Here is a 19,603-nt window from a genome sequence, read left to right on the forward strand (position 1 = left end):
CCATCCTTAACATATGAGTTTCTTTCCTCGTGACCTCGGAGCTCCTCTCAGGCTCATATTTCTTCCTCTGCAACAGCCTCCAGCCTGCTTTCCCCTGTTGAGAATGTTAGAGATTGTCACTAAAATCATAATTCAGCTGATAGACTGCCTAGTTTATGCCAGGTCCTGAGGGAAGATTCGCTTATCACCCCCATATTACAGATGAGCAAACTGAGCCTCCCTGAGCCAGTGAACCTTGCCCAAGGCTGCAGAGCTGAACCTGGAAGCCAGGTCTAGTCTCCGTGTCCTACCATGCACTAGTGCATGCCAGCGCAGACAAAAATAATGAGATGTGGGCAAGCTTCAGATGTTCTAGGACCATTCCAAGTTTTTACAGTCATGCTCCCTGTCCTGTTTTTCCTTCTAGAAAGCAATGGAGAGCATGACTGTGAGCACCCTAACAGTGCTGCTGCTGCTAAGTCGCTTCAGTCATGTCCGCCTCTGTGCGACCCCAGAGACGGCAGCCCACCCGTCCCTGTAATTCTCCAGGCAAGAACACTGGAGTGGGTTGCCATTTCCTTCTCCAATGCATGAAAGTGAAAAGTGAAAGTGAAGTCGCTCAGTCGTGTCCGACTCTTAGCGACCCCATGGACTGCAGCCTACCAGGCTCCTCTGTCCATGGGATTTTCCAGGCAGGAGTACTGGAGTGGGGTGCCATTGCCTTCTATCTGTACCCAGATGGTCGTGCCCCCAGGGCCTCACACAGGGCCAGGTGTGGAGGAGGGGCCCAGCAAAGTTTGTGGAGGACCAAACCAGAGGGGTGAAAGCCCAGAGTGATCCAGCTTCCTGGTTCTGCTCACCATTCCTAGCAGCACTGGACTCAGCTCTCTTCTCCTCTCTCCAGCTTTCGTGGGGGAAGAAACTGTAACCCAGACTCATAAGGAAACATACAATCACCACTGCTTGTTTTGGGGCCAGGTGCTGAGCCTCTGCTGGAGCAGCATGCAGATCACTACTGCCTCTCCTGGAAAGAACCTGTTGGACCTTTCTCTTCTTGTTTTCTTCCCTGGAGGAGGGCACAGCAACCCACTCCAGGACTCTTGCCTGGAGAATCCTATGGACAAAGGAGCCTGGCGGGCTACAGTCCGTAGGGTCACACAGAGTCAGACATGAGTGAAGTGACTTAACACGCGTACACACTTCTTGTTTTCTTAGGCTAGGGGCAGAACGTTGCCCTTTGAATCTTTGTATTCTTCTAGAGGAAGGGCGGAGAAGGCAACAGCAACCTACTCCAGTACTCTTGCCAGGCAAATCCCATGGACAGAGGAGCCTGGTGGACTGCAGTCCATGGGGTCGCTAGGAGTCAGACACGACTGAGCGACTTCACTTTCACTTTCGTGCATTGGAGAAGGAAATGGCAACCCACTCCAGTGTTCTTGCCTGGAGAATTACAGGGACGGGTGGGCTGCCGTCTCTGGGGTCGCACAGAGCCGGACACGACTGAAATGACTTAGCAGCAGCAACAGCAGCAGAGGAAGGGAGTCGTAATGAAGTTTAGGTCAAGCCACCTGGTACTTAACTGAATGCCTGTCCTGGGTTGAACACTGGGCTAGATGCTAAGCAGAGAGCAGTGAATAAGATAGACACTGCCCTTCCCACATGGAGCTTAGAGCTAATGGCAAATCAGAAGTCAAAGAAGTAATTTCCAAATGGTTGCTTGTGTGCATGCTAAATCACTTCAATTATGTCTGACCCTTTGCAACCCCATGGACTATAGCCCACTAGGCTCCTCTGTCCATGGGATTCTCCAGACAAGAATACTAGAATGGGTTGCCATGTTCTCCTCCAGAGGATCTTCCCAACCCAGGGGTTGAATCCATGTCTTTTATGTTTCCTGCTTTGGCAGGCAGATTCTTTACCATTAATGCTACCTGGGAAGCCCTTCCAAATGGATGAGTTTTACCAGAGGGAATATACTAAGTGATGCAGTGACAGGATTCAGGAGATTGAGGAAGCCTGAAGGCAGATGGCCTGGCACATGGGTGTCACCCTTGCTCCTTCCAGACAGCTGGGAAATCAGTCCCTGAACACAGCGAGCTGGACCAAGGGCAGTCTGAGAAGGGCCAGGGGCAAGTGTGTACTGAACTCTTCTTCCCTTACAACCAATTGACAAGTCTTCAGATTCTTGCTTTGAGGGGGTTACCATGATGTCCATGATGTAGATGCTGGCAGGGGATGCTCATTTACCTTCAATTAAAAAGTGCACATAAGGATTTGAGCATGCTGATTAGAAGGAGTGTTAAGTGGTGCTGCGATGAGAACATAGGGTTGGGATGCCTGACAGACCTTAAGTCAAATGTTGGCTCTGGTGGACTCTGGCTACCACATCTGTAAAATGGGGATAATGCAAAGAGATTAAATGGGACAATGTGTGCCTTGCTCTTGGTACATAGTGTAGAGCTAGTGTGGTGAAGAGGTTGCAAGGCAAGTGCTTGAGTCCCACTGTGTTTGAAACTTGCCTCTAACCAGAGGTGAAACCTTTGGAAAGTCACTCATCTCTGAGTGCCTCTGTTTCCTCACTTGTCAAAGAGGGAAGTAATAACAGTACCTACCTCTGGGGGCCATTCATCCTTCCAACAAACATTTGAGCAGCTACCAAGTATCAGGCACTGTTCTCGGTTCTGGCCTCGTGACATTCACATACATGCTGGAGGTTGTCTCAGTTTAGAGGGTGTGTCCATATAAAACATTTTAGGGCAGTACCTGGCATGCGGCAAGCACTCAGTTAATGTTGGCAGTTAACACTTTCACTGCAACCATGATCATTATCATCATATCATCATTGATTGAAGCACAGTAGCTTGGGCACACAGACCATGCCAGGAAGGGGAAAGTGTCACCAAAGAGAAAGTGGTGCCAGTTCCTGTTCTGCCACCAACTCATCCTCTGACTCTGAGGGGGTCATTTGACCTCTTAGACATAGCCTCTTAGACATAGACATGAGACATCCTCATCTCGAAAATGACACAGATCAACTAAATGGGTTTGGAAAGTCTTTTCTCATTCTGAAGTATTTGACTTTGGGTCCTGCAAGCCAACCTCTTGCAGAAGCTATCACAAGTAAAGTAGAGTAGATTGGTTGGTCCTGGAAAATGGAACAACAAAAATTGCTGACAAATGAAAACTGTAGGAATGTGTGGTTCCTGAATTATGGTTTGATTTATCGAGCCCCACAAACAAAAATACACAAAAAATATAATAAAAGATGTTGTTTTTGATTGGAGATCATCACAGCAATGTCTCTACTTTCTACAGTGCTCCAGTGATTGCAAAATCTTTCTAGATTCAGTTGTTTGACTCGTGCCTGAAGACAGGTTGTGAAGTGATAACGATTATCCTCCTGTTAGTGATGTGGAAACTGAAAGCCCAGAGATTTCTCCCTCTACTCCACAAATATTTGTTAAGCACCTGCTACATGTCAAGCACTAAGAGGCTGGATCAGCTACTTGGCCAATACCATCATGGTTCAGAAACATTTGAATGATCAGATGTGCCGAGAGAGTGCAAGAGAGCATTAGCATGTGTCTGGCCTGTTTGCACAAGCAAGCACTTGCTGGATAAGAGCTATGTCACAGGGAATGCACCAGCTAATAAAGATATCAGACAAAGAGATAGCAGGGGGATACACCCATGAACACCGCTAACTATAACAAAGGGCTCTTCGTGATATACTGAAGGTAAGAATACAAATAATTAAGGGCTACGAAATATAGAGGAAGAATGATCAGCTCTGCTGAAAAGGGGCATAAGAGGGTAAATAGAATTTCACAGGAGGATCATTTCCGCTGTTTTGTGATGGACTAAACAATCCAAGCTCTAAAATTACTGCAGATAGTGACTGCAGCCATGAAATTAAAAGACGCTTACTCCTTGGAAGGAAAGTTATGACCAACCTAGACAGCATATTCAAAAGCAGAGACATTACTTTGCCAACAAAGGTCCGTCTAGTCAAGGCTATGGTTTTTCCTGTGGTCATGTATGGATGTCAGAGTTGGACTGTGAAGAAGGCTGAGCGTGGAAGAATTGATGCTTTTGAACTGTGGTGTTGGAGAAGACTCTTGAGAGTACCTTGGACTGCAAGGAGATCCAACCAGTCCATTCTGAAGGAGATCAGCCCTGGGATTTCTTTGGAAGGAATGATGCTAAAGCTGAAACTCCAGAACTTTGGCCACCTCATGCGAAGAGTTGACTCATTGGAAAAGACTCTGATGCTGGGAGGGATTGGGGGCAGGAGGAGAAGGGGACGACAGAGGATGAGATGGCTGGACGGCATCACTGACTCAATGGATGTGAGTCTGGGTGAACTCCGGGAGTTGGTGATGGACAGGGGGGCCTGGCGTGCTGCAATTCATGGGGTCGTAAAGAGTCGGACACGACTGAGCAACTGAACTGACTGACTGAACTGAAACAATCCAAGCAGAGGTTTAAAGGAATGGCAAGTAAACTGGGGGTGGCCATGGTTGAAAGTGTTCCTAGGCATGGAAGATGAGCCTGGAAAGATAAGTCGGGGTGTATTCTCTAAATCTTTGAATGTGTCTCTGTTTAAACCCAACTGCATGGTGTGGGGGGCTCTCCTTTATTTGACAGTGTATCAGGAATTTGACCACCTCCTGGAGGAACAGTCTCCCATTGAGTCCTACATCGAGTGGCTGGACACCATGGTGGACCGGTGTGTCGTGAAGGTGGGTCAGCTGAGCAGAAGGTCCCGGCCCTGTATGGCAGTCCATCACTCTTGTTGGTGGCACTTGGGTCGCCAGCAGCAAGCTAGCTGAGTGTTTCCTCGGTGGCCTCAGAGCCCTAGGGATCCAAAACAAAACTTGCCCACCCCCCCACCCTTTGGAGGTAGGCAGCAAAGAGACTCAAAGGAGGCAAGACTCTGAGGCTCCCTCCCCTGGCTCAACCAGGCCAGAATCTCTTTTTTCTGTTGTACACATTGAGTCTTGACTTAAGATTTCATTTCTTAGAGTGTACTTTTGCTGCTAAAAATCAAAAGTCAAAAACCACCGTTCCATGACATTAAACCTAGAGACCCATAAACCATCTTGTCATTTTTTATAAAAAAGAATAATAAGTGAAAATCAAATCAACCACTCTTAGAGCTGTTCACTCTCTCTTAGGTGGCTGCCAAGAGACAAGGATCCCTGAAGAAGGTGGCCCAGCAGTTTCTCTTGATGTGGTCCTGTTTTGGCACAAGGGTGATCCGGGACATGACCTTGCACAGTGCCCCCAGCTTCGGTAAGTCCACCCCAGCCCCCTCCAAACCAAAAACGTCTTCTCTGGGTTCCATGGATCCAGTCCATCTCTCCAGAGTTAGGCATGGTCTTGTTGTCTCTGAGACCATAAGGACAGCACCCGGAAACATCCTCTGTTCTGAGGGACATGATGTTAGGACTTTCAGGGAGAAAGATGGCATTGCATGCTAAAGGAGAAGTATTCATATCTGAAGATGAGAGGTTGGCACACACTACTATTTGAGTTTAAAGAGGAGTAAATAGCAATGGCTGTGCTCCCCTTTTTCTGGAAGCCCCAGTCATGGCTACTTTTACAGGACTATTTTGACAAGTTTCATAGTGTGGATATGCCAAGACTGGGCACATGAAGAAGCCCCTGAGTCCAAACATTTGCAAATGGCTTGACTGACAGGCCAGCGGTGGGTAGACAAGTTTCTTTGATGACATGCCCTGGTCTGATCCCTCATGAAGGACTTCTGCATTCATTTTCCCCTTTGCTTTCCTGACCCCTTGGGTTTGCACCACCTCCAGGAGACATCCCTACCCCAAGTCCTTGTCTTCTGTTTTCCAGTGTTAACGGAACTTGAAATCTCTGCCCAGAGGTGCTTCTAATAGTCTGTGGGCAAGAACCTAATCACTGACTTGGGGGGAATATTATGTTTCCTTAGAAAGAATGGCATATGCACGGAGTTCAGGTCATCATTAAACAAGTGACGTAGGACTTCTAGGCATTATCCAGACATTTGAAATCTCAAAACCGCTCTGGCCTTCAATTTTCTAGGCATTTCAGCAAAGGGCTGTTGGTAAATTTTCAGGGTAATTACCTTGTTCTCTGTTTAACTTTGCAAGTAGAAATGTGATTTTTGCTTCTCATTATCTCCAATTAAGCCAATCAGCTCTGGGCTTTGCTCTGGGTTTAATCTGACACTTTTCCATCTATTTTTTTTATGGTCTTGTCAGTATTTTCCAGTTGTGCTATACAACATGGTGAATATGTGTTGAAACAAAGAATGCACTATTTTTTCTAAACAGCTCTGTCCGTGAAAGACTGTGTTTACCCAATTGGAGAAGTGTTTTGTTGTGGATTTCTTTAATCTCAGCATTGGGAAGTTCTCTGAACCTGCCTGCACCATGGCTACAGACGGAAATTCTCTTTGAGCTGTGTATGGAAATGCTCTGGTGACCGCTACCTGGGCAGTGACATCAGACACGGCATTTTGATGACTTCCAGTTCAGCATAGTTAGTGTTAGCACATGTTACCTCTGGCTCTGGGAAAACCATTTGTGCATAACTGCTTTCAGTTAAGCCAATGGGTAAAAAATACTCAAGATTTTTTCATTGTTTTAGAATCAAAGAATGAACGATGCCACACAAATAAATATATACACATCCACAAAGCAAGCATCCTCTCCTTGCTTTATATCTTATGCTTCAATTTGCTGATTCTTAAACTGACTATATTATCAAATACCCTTCATTAGATAGAGAATGTAGTTGACGTTGTAATAGTCTTTGAAATCCATTTGTATTTACTAAGTTAACAGTCGATGTTATGGACAGTAGAACAATGAGAGTTCAGTGAATAAGTACTAAGAAAAACTATTCCTTAAAATGTGTTTGTTTCTTTTTGAACCATACACTATTCTAGGATACACTGGAAACTCAGGCAAATGGCAAAGAATGGTCACAAAACTTTTAGAAAAGGAAAGGAAAAAGATATGAACCCAATTTCACGTTTACTGTATTTTTCAACCCTGAACAGATGGAAATAATACCTGTCTCCAAGTCCGTTTAGCAAGGTCTCTGAAATGGTCCTGCTCATCCGACTCATTGTTGAGTTTTGCGGCTTGGGGTGACAGGCAAGTTGAAAGAATTTGCGGCAGACAAAAGCCCAGCTCCCCCTTTCTGCCTGTATATGTCAAAGACACAGTTGGTGGTTGTGTTTGGGTCATGTGTTCCCTGTATAAAAACAGCTAATTAGGAAAAAGAGCCCTCTGTTCCCTGGCCCCACCCCCAGCCGCAGGGGCCAGCTCTATATATCTTATAACTCCCACACGATCCTGGCCCTGTGAATGGTGCGGGCGTTTGTGTGTCCGCGTAGCAGGCTGACCGTCACAATGATCGTGTGGAATATCACAATGATCCCGCAGGGACTCTATCACCTCTTCCCAGAAGAGCCTCTTTCAAAGGTAGTTGACTCCTTTCTTCTCCTTAATTCCTTTTCACTCTTTTCTCCCTAATTCCTTTTCACTGAAAGAGCCTATGCTGTGAACTAAAGTAGCCAGACTTTCTTTCTTTGCTGCAAGCAGCACTTTCTAGCAAAATTAGTCAGCAAAGGTAGGGTGGTGGGCAATGAACTTTTCATCCTAATGGAGCTGAGGAAATTAGAGACTCTATTTAAACAACAACAACAACAACGCATTTGCGGTTGACTGCTCTGAGTCCAGTTCCTAGGATACCTGGCTCCCGAGGCAGGCAGGTGTCTTTACCCTTTCACTCTGGGTTTTCACCAGATGCCCCTGTTTTCACTGTTTGGGAACATCCAGAAGGCAAACATAGTCCCCGGAAGTGCTTCAGCATGAAATGGTGTGGAAAGCTGCCTTGGATTTGAAGGCTAAGGGGGTGGGGCTGCGTATCATTTCCCAAGTTTTCACCTTTCTACACACTTTTGTCCTGGCCTAGAGTCAAAGCTCACCCGCTCAGGCAGGGCAGGGGAAGCCACATGGGAGCAGCTCCCAGGCCAAGTGACTGTGATGGATGGAGCCTCCAGACTACTTCTCAAGGTTTGGATGTCCTGGCCTGGCTCTCTTACCCAAAACCTGCTAAACTGCAGAATCTTGACCTTCAAAATGTCACTCACAAGCCCTCCAAGCACCAGGAGGCAGGAATTGCTTTCCCTGTATTGGAGAGAAAAAGCAGAAACCCAGAGAGGAGACGGGGCTTGCCCAGAATATACAGCAACTGAGCTGAGCTCCCCCGCTAGGGGCTCCCCCGCTAGGGCCACACTGCTAAGGCTTCTTCTAACTTTCTTCAGCCAAATAGTAATAAGAAAAACAAAGTAATGTTTATTCAGGGCCTAATATACACTAGACACAATATTAGGCACTTTCTCACTGAATTCTCACAACTTATGAGGTCCACTAGCAGTGCCTCAATATAACAGACAAGGAAGCTGTGATAGAACAGGAAGCAAAAGCAAGATAACACTACTCTTTTTGACAAGTGTGTAGGAAGCACACAGTACCACTTAATTCTCACATCAACTCTGCAAGGCAGACAATGATAGGTATCTTTTTACTGAGATGGAGGATTTTCTTGCCCAAAATCAATATGGTAAGTGGCAGAGCTCTGTTTCAAAATCAGATCTGCCTTGCCACAAAAGCCATGCTTTCTCAATTACCATAATTAAGACAAATATCCTGGGCTCAGATGCATGGCATGAAAAAGGCTAGATAAACTGTTTACCCCTCATTGATGGTTTTTCTAAAGCCATATTGATGGAATAAAAAAAAAATTAAGCTATGAGAGAAAAGAACAATAATTAGATGATCATGAGTAATAAGAGATGCCAGAAGACAAGTGTTGAGAACAAAGAACTGTCAACCATTATTGAAAAGTGAGGGCAAAGCAAAGATATTTTCAGTTATACAAAAACTCAGAGAACTGTGGCGCCTGTAGAACTTCACTTAAAAAAATTAAAGGGTACATTTCAATAAGAAGAAAAATAAAACCATCACTAAGTTCTGGGATGCAAGAAATAGCAATGTTCTAGATATTGTTGTTTACCAAAAGTGTAGTGGTTTAAAACAAAATTATGCCAACAGATTCGATGTGTCAGGAATGTGAACAGGATCCAGCGGGGATGGCTGGTCGCTGCTGTATGATGTCTGGGACCTCAGAGTCCAGCAGGGATGGCTGGCCTCTGTTCTGTGATATCTGGGACCTCAGATGGGAGGACTCAAAAGTTGGAGCTCACCCAGCTGGAGGCTGGAATCCTCTGGAATCCTCAGGTGTCTAGTGCCTGGGCTGGGATGACTTGGAGCCTAGGACAGCGGATCAGGGTGCACTCAAATGGCCTCTCTGTGCAGCTCACTTTCCGTGCTGTGTGCTCACAGCACGGTGGCCTCTGAACAGTTCAACTTCTCTCATGGAGGCTCAGGCCCCCTGAACAAGTGTGCCAAGGAGGGAGCGACAATGCCTCTTACAACTCAGTCTCAGAAGCGAAAGTGTCACTACCCTTGCTCTGGTGATAAAAGCAGTCACAAACCTCCCGAGATTGAAAGAAGTGCATAGACCACCTCCCACCCCCTCCACCCCCCCGCACAACACACACAATTTTCCCAGGAAGGCTTGTTAAAGAATTTGGGGGCCATCTTTAAGATGAAAGAAATTTTAAAATATATAAGCAAATTTAAGTAACTTTTGATTGTAATTTAAAAACTTTTGTTGTGTGTTATAAAAAGGTAAAATTAAACTGTAGGAAACAATAAAACACAGGGAAGTGGGGAGAGAATCTTTCAGGAATAGTTAGAGTATGCTAAAGGTCTTTGTCTTGAAATACTATATAACTTTAGATTTTGTTGAAACGAATGTATAGTTTGGACTTAATAGATGTGTAGGATATAGAATCATCACTAGAAGAATAGAATCGTAATTTGCCAAAGAAAAATGGAAAAATGTGAAAATTTAACTGACAAGAATTAAGAAAATAAAGGAAGTTTAGAAAAAATATAAACTCAAAACATGAAATAAGATGCTAGAAATAAGATCAACTAATAATCACAGTAAATGAAAAGATCTCTTCCCTCAAAACAATCAGGCATAAACTGCAACTTTTACTAAACCCTTAAGAAGCATAAAATCCTTAGTTTATGAAAATTAACATGAAAATCAGTGTTTTAGAGAATAAAAACAAAAGAAGGAAAGCTGATATAATCTCAGCTTCAAAAACTTAGAAGAGCTGTAGAGGAAAAGGAAATTATGACTCAACCACACATAAATATAGATGAAAATATTCATCTATATATATGAATAAAATACTAGCAGATCAAATCCAGGGCAAATTTTTTAAAAATCATGGTTGATGAGTACAATGCCAAGAATTCAAGTATGATTCAAAGTCAGAAAATTACTCATTAACATACATTACAAATTAAAGGTCTTCCCTGTTAAAAGAGAAAAATTATATGAACATCTATAGATACAGAGGAAAAAATGTATTTGCTACAATTCAGCTCTCAAGTATAACTTTTAAAAACTCTTGGCAAACTAGGAACAGAAGGGAATTCATTTAATATGTTAAAGAGTATTTTAAAAACCTGCAGAAAACAGTATACTAAGTGGTGGAACTTTAGAAGTTTTCCCATTTCAGTCATGAATAAGAAACAAATGCTTTTTAATACTGTTTCTGATAGCTATGTACTGGAGGTGCTAGCAAATGCAACAAGAAAAGGAAATGAAATATAAGAATGGGAAAGGAAAACACAAAATCGTCTTTATAGATGTCATGATGGCTGACAAAAAATAATCTACAAACTAACAGAACAAATAAGAATTCAGGCAGGTTACTGACTTCAGTTTTAAAAAAATCTTTAGCACTCTTACCATTAAACAGAAAATAGCTATCTCTATGTATCAGTCTATATGTCCATATTTATATTTTGCATTCATAATAGCAACAGAAAGGTGTCAGTAAAATAATTCTAACAAAAATTATTTTAAGGCCTTCAAGGGAAAAAATTTGAAAGTATTATTTACATGTACCCTGTTCGTGTTTGGAAAATAATGTGATAAATAATTTAAATACAATCTTCAAAAAAAAATACCCTAATAGAAAAATGGGCAAAGAACATGAATAGACAGTTCACAGAAAAGTAAATTCAAATGGAAATAATCATATGAAAAGAGGTTGCACCTCTCTAAAAATTAGGGTACTGCAACATAAAGACAGTAACATTTCACGCCCTTCAGATGGCAAATACTGTATTAACTACACTACCAGTAAGGGTGTGAAAAATATTAGTGAGCAGTTTGGCACTACCTCATAAGACAAGAATGTAGATGCTCTTAGACCCAGAGATTCTACCTCTGGTCCTAAACAGGTACAGAAATTAAAAAAAGAGACTCATTAGAGCCAGTTTCCAGTAGTCAAAAATGTAAATAACCTAAATTCCATCAACAGGAGAATGGACAAATAAATCGTGCTATGGTCACACAATGGCCATGGCCATTAAACAAGAGCAATGCGCCTTGGTGTGGATAGATCTTTAAAAACCCAAGGTATCAAGTGCAGGTTGCAGAATGCTCTGTAAAATATGGTACCGTTTCTATCAAGTTTGAAAATAAAAAACAATATCATTTGCTTTTGTGGATATATAAATGTATGTAGAAATGTGTTTGAACAATAAATGGCAGATTTGAGACAGTAATTACATAAGGGCACGCTGTGTCAGAGCATGTTAAGGAAGGGAACACTGGGGCTTCATTTTTATCTTCAATTAAAAAAAATTCAAATATGTGAAATGTTAAAAATTTATAAAGCTTAGTGTTGAGTACACTGGGTGTTCATTTTAAAATTCTCTCTCTTTTTTGCGGGGGGGCCTTCCCATGCAGCATGTGAAATCTTAGTTCCCCAACCAGGGATCAAACCCAAGCTCCCTGCATAGGAAGTGTGGAATCCTAACCCCTGACTGCCAGGGAATTCTCTTAAAATTATTTATACTTTTCCGTATGTTTGAAATTTTTCAGAAGAAAAAGCAGTGCTTTGATTCTATAAGATGGCATTAACTATGTCATCATATAACAACAACAATCTCCTTTTGTCTGTATCCTAAAACCTTTTTCCATAACAGACTCCAATGCTCAATAGCTCTGTAACTTTAGGCAAGTGCTTTAAAATCTTCTGAGCTTTCATTTCCCCATGTGTTAACTGAAGATAGTATCTTCTTCACAGTGTTGTTGGAAAATTAAAAGGGCTTAGCACGGTGCATATGGTAAGTGGTCAGTGCTTACTCATTTCATTCATTTGTCTAACAAATAACCATGGAGCCTCCACTGTGCCTGACACTATTCTAGATGCTGAGTGTAGAACACTGTAGGGGGTGGGGGTGGGGTAGATAAAAAGACATAAAATTCCTTCCTTTTATGGCACTTACAATCTAATGTAGGGAGGCACATAATAAAGATAAATAAATTCAGTCTATAGAATAGCAGATGTGTTAAGTGCTAAGGGAAGAAATAAAGCAGGAATGTTAGCTGTAATTGCCTCTCTCCTGTCTGTCTTTGATGTTTCTATCTTTCCTTCTCCCTCCCCTCTTCTTCTTCCTCTCATCAGTCTTTCTGAATCTCCTTTTTCTCTTTCCTCCCGTCTAATTGAACTGCTCCCATGGTCATGACACCCTGGCACTGAACTGCTTGTTGCCTAATAATCTTAAGGATGGATTTCTGCTCACCAAGGACACTGTAGCTTTTGTGGAGTCAGTGACTGAGCTTGAAGTTTCCTTTGTACTCAAAGCACTTATCACAGTGGTGAGCGAGCAGCAGTAGCTCTACAAACTTTACTTGTTTGAGGGATGATTGAAATTATCAGACCAGTTGGGTAGCTGATCAGAGTCATTAGGAGGAGAGATTAAATCCCCAAATCAACACTTCCCCTGGAGTACTGGCCTCCAAGCCTAGCTCTGATATTTTCTAAGAGGGTGATCTTAGTGTCTTCACTTCATCAAATCTTGTTTCTTTATCTATTAGACAGGAGTATTGTGTAGATGATCCGAGGTGCCTGTCTGTGCTAAAACTACCAAACCCATTTTTATTATCTAGGGTTTTCCATTCTAATTCAGTTTCATAATGTCTTTCTCTCTATCCTTGTTGACTTAGAGCCACATCTCAGCAAATACTTCTTCATTGTGGAGAGCCTTTGGAACTTTTTGGTATACGCTGCTGTCTTTTGACTTCTTTGACTCTGTGAATGGAACAGTCACACCATAGGACTTAGAACGTTAGAATGTTCTAATCTTAGAACATTACTAGCAAAAGAGACCTTAGCCACTGTTCATTAAGCACATGTACTTTTCTTCATTATGGCACCTCTGTAAAATAGAGTTGACTATTCCCCTCTCATAGAACCTTATTGCATAACTGATTGAAGAACAACTTCAGAATCAGTCAGACTTGGGTTCAAGTCCCATGTCTGACAATAACTGTGTGACGTTGGACAGTTAACTTTACCCATCTGAGCCTCAATTTCCTCCTTTGTAGAAGGAGGGTATCAATCATCTCAAATGTTTGTGATGAGGATTAATGCAGTAGTAAATTTCCAGCAGTTAACCCAGTGGCTGCCACAGAGCAAGAGCTCAGTAAATGGCTGGTTTTGTTTCTAACATTTCCAAGGAGCAACTCATCCAAATCTTACTAAGTAGCAGAGCCGGAGTTCAACCTGGGCAGTTTGATCCAGCCCCACGCGGTTACCCACCGTGCTCTACCTACAGCTCACAGGACTCATTCTGGGAAAGTGGATGGAAAGTTTAGTTGTGGAAGTCTGCATCTCACAATGACTCAAAAACACCTGAACGTTCTCAATTCCAAATGGGGTCAAAGAACAGACACAGCACCCTGGGAATGGAGGAAGAATGGGGACCAAGTTCAAGATGGGGGACATGGTCCTGGAGCTCTGTGGAGGGACTGGAGTAGATGTGCATGACCTGGGGGCATCTGGGGGCCTCAGCGTTAAGCCAGGAATCTTATTCTGTAGCATTTCTGGACCAAAAGAATCAATCTATCTGAACTGAAAGGTGTTGTGTGTGTGTGTGTGTGCATGTGCACAAGCCAGGTACAACTAAAAAGGAGAAAATAAATTCCACCTAAGAGGAGCGCCATCCTAAAGCCCCAAACTGGCCCTTATCAACTTATTTCTGAGACCTGTAAAAGCATAGCACCCAGCTCACATGGCCCTTCTGAGGACCAAATCCTTTAATCTTCCCATCTGTGCTATGAGGAAACTGAACTGGATGGATCTATATAGGAAAGGGGAACAGAGTTTTGGAGCCAGACCAACCTGAGACCAATCCCTGCTTAATTTCAATGGAGAGACTCATTTCCTCATCCATAAGAGAGTATAATGGGCTTCCCAGGTGGCTCAGATGGTAAAAAATCCACCGGCAATGCAGGAGACCTGGGTTCAATCCCTGCTGCTGCTGCTGCTAAGTCGCTTCAGTCGTGTCCGACTCTGTGCGACCCCATAGACGGCAGCCCACCAGGCTCCTCTGTCCCTGGGATTCTCCAGGCAAGAACACTGGAGTGGGTTGCCATTTCCTTCTCCAATGCATGAAAGTGAAAAGTGAAAGTGAAGTCGCTCAGTCGTGTCCGACTCTTAGCAACCCCATGGACTGCAGCCTACCAGGCTCCTCTGTCCATGGGGTTTTCCAGGCAAGAGTACTGGAGTGGGGTGCCATTGCCTTCTCCGGGGTTCAATCCCTGGGTTGGGAAAATTCCCTGGAGGAGGGCATGGCAACCCACTCCAGCATTCTTGCCTGAAGAATCCCCATGGGCAGAAAAGCCTGGCGGGCTGCAGTCCATGGGGTCATAAAGAGTCAGACATGACTAAGTGACTAAGTACAGCACAGTTCAGTTCAGTTCAGTTGCTCAGTCATGTCCGACTCTTTGTGACCCCATGAACCGCAGCATGCCAGGCCTCCTTGTCCATCACCAACTCCCAGAGTCAACCCAAACCCATGTCCATTGAGTCAGTGATGCCATCCAACCATCTCATCCTCTGTCATCCTCTTCTCCTCCTGCCCTCAATCTTTCCCAGCATCAGGGTCTTTTCAAATGAGTACAGCACAAGAGAGGATAATACCACCTATCTCACAGTTTTGTTGTAAGAATGAACTCTCTGTTAAGTGCTTAGCAAGGTCCTTGGCATATAGTGAGCATTCAATAAATCTGTGATGGCAGTCATAGTGATGTTGATGATGATGATCAGATTGTGAGATAAATAATGCTGGGGAGTCTCAGAAGGCCCCTAAAAAAAGCAAGGGAAATGGGGGAAGGAGAGGTCAGTGAGAAGTGTTGGACACTTCACGGGACAGCAGGATATCCATGTGGAAATGTCCCTTTGAGAGGTGGAAACATGGGACTAGAGATGAGGGCTTGGCCCCTCTCTCCAACTGCAGATATGGAGTACCGTCCCACATGTGGATCCATGTCCATGGAGGCAGCACAACATGCAAGAAATGAGGGTTTTGAAGTAATGTATGCTGTCATCTTGAACAACTTGACTTTGCAGAACAGAAATAAAAGCTCCTACTTTTACAAAGTGGTTATAGAAACTGAATTACTGAATATAATATTTTGAGCACAAAGACCGACACATTGGAAAAATCTTCCAAAATGATTGTTCATATCCCTTTTTATGAAACAATCTACTCTAAGTTTAAGATGAAGACTACTACTTAAGGATACCTAGTCTTTTCAAGCAATACCTTTTGTTAAGCACCATGTGGTAAACAGAGGTCTCAGAAACACTCAAGGAAATAATTCATTTGTTGCTAACTTAAAACATCGATTATGGTCCTAGAATTATGTCACATACGTTGGTAGACACCAGTGAGTTAGAAGACAAAGTCCCTGCTGTGGATATCCTTACAGTCTAGTCATGGGAGTCAGAAGCTTGTGGAAGAGAGGAAAATGCAAGACACTATGTCCAGAAATGCTGAACAAAGTAAAGAGTGCCTGGACAAGGATGAGGACAGTGTGAGTGGAGGAGCTCAGATGCATTTTGACAGATGGCTCAATAGGTGCCATTTTTGATGATGTCCTATTAATAAGTTGAAGCAAGGAAGAGACTCACTTGCTCAATTTATTGAGACACTTCAGTCCACTCAGTCATGTCCAACTCTTTGAGACCCCATGGATTGTAGCACACCAGGCCTCCCTGTCCATCACCAACTCCCAGAGCTTACTCAAACTCATGTCCTAGAGTCAGTGATGCCATCCAACCATCTCATCCTCTGTCATCCCCTTCTCCTCCCACCTTCAATCTTTCCCAGCATCAGGGTCTTTTCCAGTGAGTCAGTTCTTCGCATCACGTGGCCAAAGTATTGGCGTTTCATTTGCAGCACCAGTCCTTCCAATGAATATTCAGGACTGATTTCCTTTAGGATGGACTGGTTGGATCTCCTTGCCGTCCAAGGGACTCTCAAGAGTCTTCTCCAACACTTAACCTTATGCTAAACCCCAGGCTAGGAGAGGAGATGGCAAAGGAGAGCAAACTCTTGACAACAAGGTGATTCGTACCTGAGCGGGAGTGAGGGTCTGGGACAGGTGGTCAGACAACTGCTCAATGTGTTGTCAACCAGACCAGAGGGCACACCTGAGCTGAGATGGCTTACCTTTCATTTGGATCTCCTCTTACCAGGATCTTTTCATCTAATTCACTTGATGTTTGATGACTACGTGCTCTACCTGTTAGAATCGCTGCACTGCCAGGAGCGGGCCAACGAGCTCATGCGAGCCATGAAGGGAGAAGGAAGCACGGGTAAGCTGGCACTTCACTGGGACGTGCCCTCTTTCTCACATTGACTTGTATCCTTACGTCTGTGCTCTGTGTTTCTTCAGCTCCACATCCCAGAGAATTTAGTTTTGGTGAACAGGTCAGACGGTGGGAAACCAACAGTCTTTTCCTTCTTGAGAGTGGGCATGTGTGTATGCAGGAATTGCCTCGTGTGCCACCATGATGATGGGAAACCATCAAAGATTTTAATCAGAGGAGTGACATGATAGGGGCTTCCCAGGTGGCATTAGTGGTAAAGAATCTGCCTACCAATGCAGGAGATATAAGAGACATGGGTTAGATCCCTGGGTCGGGAAGATCCCCTGGAGGACGAAATGGCAACCCACTCCAGTGTTCTTGCCTGGAGAATCCCATGGACGGAGGAGACTGGCGGGCTAAAATTCATGGGGTTGCAAAGAGTCAGACATGACTGAAGTGACTGAGCACACAGCATGCACGTGACTTGATAAATACCACAAGAACATTTCCTTTTTAAAAGTCCCTTAAGGATAACTTGCCTTCACCTTTGGCTCTAAGAATCCACCCTTCTTCCCACAGCAGAAGTCCGAGAAGAGATAATCCTGACAGAGGCTGCCCCGCCAACCCCTTCACCTGTGCCATCATTTTCTCCAGCAAAGTCTGCCGCGTCAGTGGAAGTGCCGCCCCCCTCCTCCCCTGTCAGCAACCCATCGCCTGAGTACACTGGCCTCAGCACTACAGGTAATGAACGTCCCTCCAAGGCTCTGAGTGGGGAGATGATGTGTAAATCCAGAGCTCTACGGAAAAACATTCTCCCTCCAGCGCCCTCCCAGAACAGTGCCAACATCTGAGTATCCTCCTGGATTTATCCATTTATTCATCTGCTCATATACTTCTGATACTTCTGTTTTCAAGTTGGCAGATTAAGTACATGATAAAATCTCCAGATTCCCCCACCAAAAAAGAGAAACTAAGTCACTGACATGATTAAAATGATATAAAACACAGAACACAGACATTTTGGAAAATGAGAAAGGGTTCTCTATGAACCAGAAACTGAGAGGTATCTCTGGAAAATGGGGAGACAGGAAGCCATATGAGAAGCCGTGGCAGTACTAAGGTAGGCGGGGCAGTAAGCAAGGTTCGAGCTAATGCTGTGGGTCCCCAAGGAAGGGGACAGTCCATCTAGCTGTGGAGACCTCACAAGGGAGCGGGGAGCTGACACTTGATTTTAACTGACAAAGGTATTACAGAAGGGCCTCTGGGCAGAGGACAGTGTATGCAAATGCACAGGGGTGGGAAGTGTGGGACCCCTTCAGGGAATGGTAAACTGGCTAAAATATGGGGGGTCATGAAGGCGTGTTTTAAGCCTGGGAAGGTAAATTCAAGTCACATCCCACAGGATCTTGCATGCCAAGATGCTTGAAAATGGAAGAAATGTTACAAGGATAATCATAGCTAGTTGCTAATATTTAAGTATTACTTTACCATGAGCAAAGGACCCTCAGCATAATTCTTTTACTCGATTACAAGGTAACTATTGTCCCATTTTATGGAGGAGGAAAAGTAAAGGGTGGAAAAGAGTTAAATTCCCAGTCCCGGCAGGCACCAGAGTCAGCAGTTGCCATAAACAAATTTATTCATTCGGTCATTCAGCAAATGTCCTAGCTCTCAAGACTTGTGGAAATGATATATTGTATGTGGAATATGCAGTAAGTGTTGGGTAATACATAATAATGAATAGAGTGCATGTGTGTATGGGTGTGTGTTTGTGTGCACCTCTAGGTTTTCTCATGTGGTTAGAAATATGGGAATTAGATGAGGTAAGAAAAGTCAAAGTGCTTGGTTAACAGTGCAGCACTATCTAGACAGAAGCAGTTAGTGTTCGGATTGCCTATAAGATGAGGGCTGTGGCCAAGAGTGCTGTAGGAGTTCAGAGAGAGGAGCAGACCCTGTCCATCCCACCAGAACCCTGGGCAGGCAGGAGGGAAGCCTTTGGGAGAGGGGTGAAACTCAAAGGCAGCCTCAAGATAAGAAGGACTCAGCTAATAGAAGAGTGAGCACACAGGAAAGAAAGGCAGAGACAACTTTCTGCCGGATGGGCCTGGGTGAGGGTGGGGGTGAACAGACCAGGCTGCGGAGTGGAGAGCTTGGTAAGTCTGTGATAATAATTCATTATCTTTCCTTTTTTATTTTTAAAATATTTACTTGGCTGTGTCAGGCCTTAGTTGTGGCATGCGGGATCTTGGTTAAGGTGCACGGACTCTCCAGTCATGATTTGTGAGCTCAGTAGTTGCGGCAGCTGGTCTCTCTAGTTGCGGAGAGTGGGCCTAGTTGCTCTGCAGCATGTGGGATCTTAGTTCCCTGACAAGGGGTCAAACCTGCCTCCACTGCAATGCAAGGTGGATTCTTAACCACTGGACCACCAGGGAAGTCCCTCATTATCTTTCCCACCCAAATCTGCTCTTCTACTCTGCCATTTGCCCCAGTACCAAATCTGGGAATCAGCTCTCCCCTCCCTCAACTCCTCCTGGATTAGCTAGGGTAGGCTAAGCCACAGTAACAGACCCAAACATGGCTGGAGTTAACACGATGGGAATCTATTTCACACAGGGTATCTCAGTCAGAGAGGAGGCTGTCTTTAATACAACCATTTGGAAATGAATGTTCCTTTCATTTGAAAATGAATGTTCAATGTGGGGCTCCACCATACCCCAGGGCATTGCTTCTCAAAGTGTGGTCCATGGAGCAGTGGTATGAGCATCACCTTGAGACTTTTTGGAAATGCTTGTTATCAGAGCCCAT

The 19,603-nt window shown here is 44.1% G+C and overlaps 1 protein-coding gene across 5 annotated transcripts in view; it reads left to right on the top strand.

Annotated features, from left to right (window-relative positions):
* Positions 1-19,603, top strand: part of RFX4 (regulatory factor X4) — a 172,485-nt gene that overhangs the window by 126,867 nt on the left and 26,015 nt on the right. For 4 of the 5 annotated variants that reach the window (XM_061417197.1, XM_061417198.1, XM_061417195.1 and 1 more), the window contains 4 exons: positions 4,627-4,721; positions 5,157-5,274; positions 16,685-16,804; positions 17,378-17,539. In XM_061417197.1, the coding sequence (XP_061273181.1) occupies positions 4,627-4,721; positions 5,157-5,274; positions 16,685-16,804; positions 17,378-17,539 (495 nt within the window). The remainder of the gene's footprint in view (positions 1-4,626; positions 4,722-5,156; positions 5,275-16,684; positions 16,805-17,377; positions 17,540-19,603) is intronic. The other variant, XM_061417196.1, reaches the window with a different exon arrangement.

The sequence above is a fragment of the Bos javanicus genome, chromosome 5 (genome assembly GCF_032452875.1).
Source record: "Bos javanicus breed banteng chromosome 5, ARS-OSU_banteng_1.0, whole genome shotgun sequence".
Taxonomy (NCBI): domain Eukaryota; kingdom Metazoa; phylum Chordata; class Mammalia; order Artiodactyla; family Bovidae; genus Bos; species Bos javanicus.